The sequence below is a fragment of the Rhinopithecus bieti genome, unplaced genomic scaffold (genome assembly GCF_001698545.2).
Source record: "Rhinopithecus bieti isolate Rb0 unplaced genomic scaffold, ASM169854v2 scaffold_8675, whole genome shotgun sequence".
Lineage (NCBI taxonomy): Eukaryota > Metazoa > Chordata > Mammalia > Primates > Cercopithecidae > Rhinopithecus > Rhinopithecus bieti.
The window spans coordinates 1577581-1588602 of record NW_016806447.1 but is presented as its reverse complement, the minus strand read 5'-3'; the positions used below and the strand labels follow the sequence as shown (position 1 = coordinate 1588602).

General features: G+C 33.7%; 1 protein-coding gene across 1 annotated transcript in view; it reads left to right on the top strand.

Annotated features, from left to right (window-relative positions):
- The window catches only part of BMP2K (BMP2 inducible kinase), a 142478-nt gene that overhangs the window by 80830 nt on the left and 50626 nt on the right, over positions 1-11022 (top strand). The window contains exons 8-9 of the mRNA XM_017876597.1: positions 6275-6378; positions 8056-8135. Of these exons, the coding sequence (XP_017732086.1) occupies positions 6275-6378; positions 8056-8135 (184 nt within the window). The remainder of the gene's footprint in view (positions 1-6274; positions 6379-8055; positions 8136-11022) is intronic.

Below are 11022 nucleotides of genomic sequence, written 5' to 3'. Positions count from 1 at the left end.
CAGCTCCGTGATGTTAATAGACTGCGCCATGTTGGGAAGGAGGACTAACAAAGAGGAAGTCCCTCGGCGAGCCAGAATTTGGTTTTATGTGTTAATGTTGGATCTACCAAAGGCTTACCATAAATTATCATCTATTCTAGAATATACTGTAAATATAACTCCTAAGATTATTTTTCTTATCTCCTTATTTTGTGCAGTAAGGTAATGATGAACACCAGGTAAAAGCTTTTTTTTTTTTTTTTTTTTAAACTTTTGGGTCTTCTCACTTACTGCTTTATGGTTTCTTTATCTTTGCTCTTAAGAGCTCATGTATTGGGGCTAAATTTATTATTATTTTTATTATTATTTATTTATTTTTTGAAACCATGTCTCACTCTGTCATGCAGGCTGGAGAGCAATGGTGTGATCTTGGCTCACTATAACCTCCACCTCCCAGGTTCAAGTGATTCTCCTGCCACAGCTCCCTGAGTAGCTGGGACTACAGGCCTATGCCACCATGCCCGGCTAATTTTTATATTTTTAGTAGAGATAGTGTTTCACCATGTTGGTCAGGCTGGTCTTGAACTCCTGACCTCAGTGATCTGCCTGCCTCAGCCTCCCAAAATGCTGGAATTATAGGCATGAGCCACCATGCCTGGCTATTTATTTATTTAGAGACAGGATCTAGCTATGTTGCCCAGACTGGTCTCAACCTTCTGGGCTCAGCTGATCCTCTTGAGTAACTGGTACTACAGGTGTGAACCACTGTGACTGGTTCGATTAGGTTTAAATTTATTTCAATACCCATATTGTGGGAAACCAGGACTTTGCTTGCTTGTTTTTACTAAATTCAAATTTATTATGGAAATTTAATAATCTCTACAAAGACAGAGCAGTGCAATAAATTTTCATGTACCTCATGAAAATACTTCACCCAGCCTCAGTGGTTATCAATTCATGGCCAGTCTTGTTTCCTCTATAACCTCACCCACTCTCTTCTCCTATATTATTTTTGAAAAAAAGAATCTCAGCTACTTCAAAGTACCTTTGAAATGAAAGATTAAGATAGGGTTTCCTTGGAGCTTTTCAGTCATCGGCTCTGGGTTACTACTTGAATAGCTGTAGAGAGAGGGCTCTGATCAGTAACTTTTTGGGGTAGTTACCAGGACTATTCCAAATGTATTATCCTGGCATTATTTAGTGCCACTTAATGTTTTAGTTATGATTGAACATATTATCAGCTGTTAAATTTAGTTTCATTTCAGCACCCGTATAATAAGGTATGTAGGACACGTATAGTAACATATAAGTTTCTGTAACAATGTCTATAGGTTAACAGATAGAAATAATGTTGATGCATGAAATATTTATGGTTGGAAAATTAGAGTGGATGTTTCTCATTTCAGGGAAATTAAGGGTAATAACTTGAAGTTTGTGGGAGAGAAAATGTGTCTTTATGGAGGGAAAACCAAACAAATTTTAAGCAGAAAATTGTTTTGAGACTTCTATCCAAAGTATTTTCTTTTTAAATTTGTTGAGCTGTTAGATTAGAGATGGTGGCTTAACTTTATCTAGGCCCAGGCATGGATCCTTTGTTTTGTGTAACTTGAATGGTAGCTACTTTAATTTTTGGCTTGGGTCCTTGACTAAACCATAATATGAATTTTGCTGCAACAGCAGCTCCTTTAGCTTCTATTTTTGTTGGAATGTACGGGGATTTTGTGCTTTTCTGTGCAATATTAGTATAGGCATAATTAATTCAATTGCCTCAGACCAGTGTGTACATCAATAGGAAATATTGTTGTAGTTTAGTCATACACTACCTTCAGTGCTGAAGCTCTATTTTGTGTTCTTAGGTTGTGTTAGTAGTATTTGTGTCAATAGAAAGATTTACACAATTGAGTGAGCAGAGGAATGTTATTTCTTATGGCTAAGTTTTAAAAAGTTGATTTTATATTTATAATAGAATCAGATTCAGTGGTAATGGTCTTGTGATGATTCACGTGATCATTTTAAGTTGAGTTAACAAGGGTGTATTCTAGCTTCTCTGCCTTTTTTGTTTGTTTTTAAACCTAATCATGAAATACTACTTTTAGGTGAACTGAACACATACATTCCTTAATCCATTTCTTTTCCCCAAAAGCATATTTTGTTAATAGATGATATAGTTTTATTGTCATGAAGTAGCAATTAATAAAACACTAAACTCGAGGTTTAATTATTTGCAGGAGAAAATGGCTTTCGAAAAACTATAAAATTGAAGGGTCACTTTCTTTCTTTTCTTCCTTTTTTTTTTTTTTTTTTTTTAAAAAAAAAGAGACAGGATCTTTCTGTCTCCTGTGCTGGTTTGCAATGGTGAGATCATAGCTCACTGCAGCCTTGAACTCCCAAGCTCAAGCCATCCTCTCACCTCAGCCTCCTAAGTAGTTGGGATTACAGGCGAGAGTCACCATGCCTGAGTGAAATTGTCCTTCTTGAATCAGTGTTTAGCTGTATTAAATGTGATACGTCTGCACTCTAGACTACATCCTTCAGTAATCCAGTAGTACATTTTGCAACCCATTCTCTTGAAGAGTTCAGTAAATTATATTATCTAACTTAAGTGCTTAAAGATGCTTTCATGATTTTTTCCTTTTTTAAACTTGCTGATAATACTCAATTTAGAAATATTCAGAGATAAAAATGTAGCCAAGAGTTCTACCTGTGGGTTTTAGGTATGATTATTAGTCTTTTCATACTTTGAATTTAGAACCAAGTCAGAGATGGTCCACTGGAGCTCATCAGGTAAAACTGTCAACTTTTTAGTACTGATAAAGCAAATTGCAGAATAAAATTTAGATCTAAAGCCAAAGGATCCTGTTCCTGTGTTCCCAACCTTCAAATTTACAAACATCCAGTCATAGGCAATGCTGAAAAACCTTAGACTTCTTTCACAGAGGCAGGTTACTTACAAAATATGGCTCAGCAGAGAACATGTATGTTCCTAAAATAACCTGTTCTGAAAGAAAGATCATCAGAGATTGACGGATGGAGGTGCTTCATTCTTTTTTCTAGTCTAGCGATATGACAAATCACTGTCTTTCCCATGGGGGAGAATAAGTTATAGTAATAGAGATCGTGGCACTTACACTAGCACAGTGGCTTCAAACTTTTTGTGACTGTGATTCAATATATTAATAAAAAATACATTTTAGTTATGACCTGGTATACACACCACACACAGAATATACACCCGTAAACTGAATCACATTTCATGAAATATTGCTTATATTTACCATATTAATATACTCTAATATTTTCTGTTCTTCTTTATTAAAATAAATAGTAGTTCTGACCTTTTGAGTTGATTTTATGTCACATAAATGGGATCAGTACAGTTAGGCAGACTAAACTGGCTCCAGCAGATATATTCCCACATGAAAATATGACCCAGGGAATTCGAGGTCCTTGTGTTTGCTTATAAGATAATATCAATTCTACCTGCAACCTAGCTACCTAATCATTAGAGGATATGGTGTGCTTAACTTGAGTGACAGAAATACTTGTACACATATAGGTTAGGACACAAAATCTCAAATTTATTTTTTTCTCCCTCGATGCTTCTCAACTGCTATGAAAGAAAACAAAACAAAGAAAAACCAGGAATGCCTGAACTATCATTTAATTCCTCTCTGGATACTTAAAAAGTTTTTCATGGATTAAGCCAGGCCACAAAAGAAATACATTCTTGTACCATACCCCTTTCTTTTACTGCATGGCATTTAGGCCACTAGTCCATACTGATAGAGTGTTTAAAACATGACCCTGTGTCACTCACTGCTGTTCCTAAGGATGTTGTTCACTTTGTGTGAGCTATCTTTAGAAAGACTCAACGGAGAATTTGCTCTCTAGCTTTCAGTATCACGAATAGTGTTTTTCCTTAGCACCTGATTTGTTTTTGTATTAGATACACTGTGATTCATGTAATGGATCATGTTGCCCTGTTTATATTGACAGCTAAAAAATGGAGAGCACATTTTGGGCCTGCATTTATGACCAAATCATATGTAGTTTATAACTGACCTCATTATCCTGTCCAACCCCAAGCTATTATTTTTCCGTTAGTTTTAATTTTGTTATATATTTAACAAAGTGTTAGTTTTGTGTGCCACTTCAGGTTCTTTATAGGACTAAATATGTATAATTAGCTATTGTTGAAATTAGATTTTAAAAGCCAAGTAAATTTGTTAGAATAGAAAATAGGACTATACGTTTGTGAATTAGGTAGGTTTCATGTGATTTGTTTGGTTTTAAAATTATATAAATAAGTATTTATTGTTAACAGTATGTTCAAATTTATCCCCATTTTGTGTACTGTTGTTATGTTAAAAACATTTAATATCTGTTAGTATCAAGATAAAATAAACTTTGTGGATTCCTCAGATCTTTTCTGGATTGAGTTTGAATATAAACTAGCAAATATTAGAATTAAAATGTTTTAGTTATTTCAATCTAGCAGTGGTGGTAAAATTATTAAAAAATCAATTTTATAAGTGATATATGTTAGCATTATGAATATCTAAAATCAAGTTACCTGCAGAGTTTTTGTATATTTTACACTGAGCTCAGAATCTCTCAAATAAATTATAACTTCCACATAACTGTGTTTTTAGCCAAAATAAGTTTATCATGTCATTGGAGATGTATCACACATTCTGTATTCAAAATGTTACTTAAATTTGAAGGGAAGATTTAATTCATTTTGATTTATAATTTTATGTAACCCATTTACATACTTAGATCTCTTTATACATTATTAGTAAACTTAAGAATATCATCCAATTCTTTAAATTTTACATTTTAAGTAGTTTAAGAAGGATTTAAACATTATAACAACTTAGTGTTAATTAATGAAGCAGAGATAGACTTTGAGATGTCTTAACAAAATCTTTTACTTATGGAATTGAGTATAAATGTCAACCTTGTGAAATTTAGAATTAAAAATTATCCAAGTAATAGAGTACTACCAAATGGTAGTGGTCATTTTGGTAGAAAAAAGATCAGGCATTTCAGGCAATGCTGTAAGGTTGTTTTGAAATCTGTTCATAAAAACTATAAAACTCTGCCCATATTTCTGAGCATGATATGGATAACATGTTAAGATACAGAACTATGGTAAATGTTGTTAGCATCAGTATGGGAAGAGAGCATGTTTTTGGAAAACGAAAGTGCCAATCCTTTACTACTTTGTTAGACTATAATGTACACAATTGAGACTTTTCTCAATGGTTCAGGATCACTTAAAAATTAATACAGGTATTAATTATTTTGCATAGAATTATTTTGAATAGAATTATCTTGAAGGACCTTTTTACTATCGCCTTGGAACTTTCTTGAATAATTCCCCAGTGTTCACTAAACTCACTTTTCTTTTGTGTCACTTTTCAATAGAATAATCATGTTTGTCATTCATACTTGTAGTGTAGACCTGTTCTGTGACTGATCTACCCTTAGCTTGGGATAACGCTTTATTTATAAAATAGCAATTTCTGCATTTTCTATAGGTATGAATAGAGTTTGCTAGAATCGGTTGAGGTCTGTCCCAATGGGGTTTTTCCTGTAGCCTGCATGTCGTTGGAAACGCCTCATAGAGTAACTCTGTGGTTTTACTTTATCACAGGACCATTGTTAGATCTGTGAGAAGGAACTACAAGACAGTTACTAAAAGTTTGAAAAAGACAGTTACTAAACGTTATGAAAAACCAGATAATCTACTTTTTTACCTTAGGTATTGGCATATTCCACACATCTGTACTATTCTTGAGTGATCGCTTAGGAATGAATGTGATTTGAACTCATTCATGTTGAGAGGGTGTCAAATTGAGAACCAGGCAGATCCCCACCACCTACAGTATGAAGAACCCTAAAGTAAATTGGTTGAATAAATTAAATCCCAAAGATTCTTGGTGAATTTTGAAGTCTTCCTCAGTATACCCATATTAAAAGGAGATGACGAAGCCAAAGTAATTGTGGGCTGACATGGCAACTGGATCAGTTTCATTAAAAAGGGCAAACTTGAAGATGACTCCAGCTCTTTAGAGGATCTAAAGTGACCTTGATGGACAGTGGGAAGAAATCACAACATGGAATTCCTTGAATAAAAATTTATTGACTTAAAAAAAAAAAGTTTGCTAGAATCATCACTGATCTTAGAATGGAACAGAAAATATGTGTTTTTTATCCTTATAATGTGTGCCGCTACGTAGTATAATGTGTGTTTCATAAAACTTCTTAACATTTTGATCTATTCTTGCAGGGTTCATGCTTGAACCAGATCCAGAACATAGACCTGATATATTTCAAGTATCATATTTTGCATTTAAATTTGCCAAAAAGGATTGTCCAATCTCCAACATCAATGTAAGTAGGTTTTCAAGTAGGATATGAATTTAAAATTCATTTTATCATATGTAAATATATTTACTTTCAGAGTTACTTTTTTGTTTATTGCTGCTGTTAAACCACAGAGTTACTTGTTTCATGACAAGTGGTCTGATTGTGTGTTTGATTATATTTGTGGTACAAAGCTTCTGCACCCAGACTGTGCACTGAGATACCTTGGGGAACTGCAGCAGACTCAGACAGCATATTTTGCATTTTTGAGGAAAACACAGGGACATCTTTGTGACCTAGCACAAACTAATTTTATTAAGTTATTTGGGCCTAACCATTTAATAAACAGGACTATTAGATTTTTTTTTTCTTAGAAGTAAACAATTACTGAGATACTGAGCACTGTGTTAACTAAGTTTGGGAAACTTTGGTATAAAGAGCACAGGCATTGTTAAGTGGGAACTAAACAATGTGTACACATAGATATTGACATGAAGTAATAGACATTGGAAGCTTAGAAAGGTGGGAAGCGGATGAAGGATGAGAAGTTACCTTATGGGTACAATGTACACTATTTGGGTGATGGTTATACAAAAGCCCAGAGTTCACCATTATGCAGTATATCCTTGTAACAAAACTGCACTTATATCCCCTAAAACTTAAAAAAAAATTTTTTTTTAAAAAAGCACAGGCAGTGTAAACAGAGACCCAGATTCAGTTTTGTCCTTATCAGAGACTGACTTTGAATCTTTTGGTAAGTTACTTTATGTCCATTTCTTTTTCTGTAAAACAAGGATAGTAATTATAAGGATTACATGTAAAACCCAGTGCCTAGTCCATGGAAGGTGCTCAGTTGGCAATAGTTAGTATTATTTAAAAGCTTTGAATTTTATTCACTGTCTGTACAGTGCATTTAACTACACACTAGGTGAATTGTGTATGGCAAGTCTCTGTCAGTGTTGATAAAGGCCTCTAGAATCATCACTGATTATAAGCCATTCTTGACTTTGTAAAGATCATCTGGCCCGACCTGTTTCTGTAGGGTTTCCTTTATGTGTAACTTAATCTACCCCACTAAGAAAAAAAGAAGGAATGTGGTGCCTTTCTTTTTTTTGAAGCCCTTGCCGTATTGATGTATTATTTTCTCTGTTGAAGCTGAAAGCTTTGCAGTTCTAAAAGTAGATAAGTAGACTCATTCGACATTTACTCAGCAAGTATTTATTGAGTACCTACAATGAACTAAACATTGAGTATAAACAAATGAACAAGGCCTTCCGCCCTCATTTTCCAGGCCTTACATTCAGTGTCTTGAAAATTATCTGTAGTATGTAGAAACAACACTTGATTCTTATCCTTGGTGTTTGTTGCTTTTTCCAAAATGCAAAATAGTCATTGATTTACAAGTGTAATATAATCTTTCTTTTTTACTCAAGATTTACCCACTTATAAATGGACACAATGGTGTTCTTCTGCTTATTTTCCAAGGTTTCTATGACACATGAATATGAAATTGACATTTGTGTAACATGTAGTGATATTTGCAGATTAGATCTGGTGAATATATGTGAACAGTTTATAGGTATCTGATGTGATAGTAATAGCGTCTCATAGTACTTTTAAAGTTCAATAATATATCCAAAGCTTACAAAAACTTTCTGCAATTAAAAAACTAAAATGAGAAGTTTTATTTTTTTTCCTTCCAAGAATTCTTCTATTCCTTCAGCTCTTCCTGAACCGATGACTGCTAGTGAAGCAGCTGCTAGGAAAAGCCAAATAAAAGCCAGGTAGGCAAAACTATGTTAAAATTGAAAAGGCATTAAAAAAAAATGATAGGTTTTGTTTTTAATCCTAGCAAGTATAATTGATTAAATATCATCTTCATCCACAAAAGATGTTGTGTTGCTTATTGTATGTGGTATAATTGAGATTGCAAATACAAAATAAGCTTTTAAAACTATTAGATAAAGGGTTTGGCATCATCTCACCGGAACTGTTCACTCAATGACAAGTGATTGTTTGATGATGTTAGAGTGGGTCTTTTTTTTGGACAGGGATTGTCATTTTCATCACATAGCAACTCTAATTTAGGAAATACTGTGTTTTCAGTTTATAGATAGTATGTTTATTTTTTAAATTTAAGGAAAGAAAAAATAGCTCTTACAGGCAACTAGAATATATAGAATATGTATGTACTTTGTAGAATTTGTAATGAGTGGTTATAACTATAATAGTTTTTAAGGCTGGTAAATATGTTTTCAATCTTATTTTTCAGAGTATTTATTATATTATTAATAATAAGTTTGGACTATATTATGTAGGTTAAGACTGAATCTGTTAATGACTGATTTTTATCCCCCTCACACTTTTTTGAATTTAAAAGTTAATAAGTAGGATTGTATCTTAGATTATCAGACAGGTATAATATTTGGGGAGATTTCTTGGTCACAGCAATTTTGTATTGTATGCTATTTATGCAAAGTTTGTTTACCCAATACAAAATATATTTGTTCATATGCTTTTATATGCAAGATATAGACAATTGAAACACAAAGGAAAACAGTTTTTATTTCCAAGGAGTTCACATTCTAATTGACAAGTAAACAATTACAACCTGATAGATGTTAGGCTACTTTGAGAGTGTCGAGGAAGGGAAAGACTGGGAACGGAGAAACAGGAGCACATAAAGAATGCTTTCCCTGCGGGTGGGAGTTGCTGCACTCCTCCTTGAATGGTGAATAGTCAATCACCTGGAAGGGCGGGGAGTGAAATTATAGCTGGCAGGCAGTTTAGGCAAGAGTGACCCTTGTGAAACTACAAGACTAGGACAAAGGGGGACATATACAGGAGGTAGATAAATGCCCGTCATGAACAACTTTGTTTATATATCATGCTGAGAAATTTGGACTTTGGCCTATAGGTCAGTTAATTTTCAACCTTCTAGTCAGTTCTACTCTTTGAGACTTGGTTGTGACGTGTTGTAAATGATCTGTTACTTATAAATGTTAAAATTTCATTTGTGAATGACTTATTTTCAAAATGGTATTACTCTAAAATATCTTCCTTCACTTGAATTTCAAAATATTCTTTTGAGAAGAGATGAAGGTGTAAAGTTATATCTAACCTGCAGGAATCCAGCTTGACCAACAATCGATCTTATCTATGACGTAGCTTTAAGTAGCATCCACTGTTATAGTTGAGTGGTAATTAGGAATTATTGTAGGATTTGTCAGTTGAATTTTCTTAAGTCAGCTGAACAAGAATGATGATTTGATTTTCTTTTCACCCTAACGCAAGTTATAGCTGTGGAGTTACAAGACAATGAAATAGTACTATTAAAATTCACGGTGCTTATTTATAGTATGTTAAATCTGAACATTATGTATATTAAAAAATAAGGTTGATTGGTACTTATTGGTTAATATAAATTTAGTCTATGAATATTAGTGAAAACTTGAAAAAATCTAAATGTATACAAAGCTTAATATTAAAAAATTTAGTTATTTTCATGTAAAGAGCATATTTTGGGAGGAGAAATTATTTACTAGCAGTTTCATTACATGTTTTCAAAAAGCACCTGTGGGTTTTTCAGCTGCCTTCAATCTGTGGTACTCTTTGCCTTCTTAAAAGGTCGCTCTCATCTCCCTGAACTTTGCATCTGCTCTTGGTATGGTTTAAGATGTGAAGTTTATCTGACGTGTCTTAAAGATGGAGACACTGAGAATCACTGGCCTGGCAGATGGAAACATTGAAGGATTTTAAGCAGGAGAGTGTGAGTCTGAGTTTTAGGAAAATTACAATGATTTTGTTCAGGTGATGGCGAGGAGAAAGAAGGGAAGCAGAAAAACAGCTCTGTGACTGTTGTAATAGTGAAAATGAGACTATGCGGCAGTATTGATGCAATGATTACTGTTTTTAACTTCAGTCAATTTTGTATCTCCCTATGCCAATCTGCCCAGGCATTTTCTTCCCATTCCTTCACATAGAATACCTGGTTTCTCCGTCACTACCTAATGAAATCAAACTTATTAAGAAAATTTTAAACCCCAGTTTCTACCTGAAGCCTTCTGTAGCCAGATTAGGTTAAAAGTACAATTACATCTCCATAAACTCTTGACAGCACTAGCTTGGCACTGATGATTTTTACTATCTTACATTTATTACATTTCCACTAACATGTGCCCTGTCTTCCTAGGTATACTGTAAATTCTTTGAGGACAGGGTGTTGTGCAGTGTTTTGCTGGATATCAGTAAATGTACAATACATATTAGCGCTTTGGTAAAACAGGAGACATCAGAGTGAACAAACTATACAGACTTTTAATACGCTTCTTAGGGCTTTTGCTGTGTCTATGTGTGTTGTGAATCTCTAAAGAGGGTTTACATCAGCAACAAGGCAATGTCAGGTCTGGCCTGTACTAGCCACTTAATACAGAATGGATAGTTAAACAGAGAGATTGTGTATAGTATTTCCCCCAAATTACTTGAGCTTAGGGAGTATAGCATTGGTTGTAATGGTGCATCAATAATTCAATGGCAGTAAATACTTGATTATCATTAAAACAAGATATAATTGATTTTTTATATATATATACCGATTATATGTATATATACAGATATACAGTGTGTATATATATCTGTGTGTGTATATTATATATATATATATATATATAT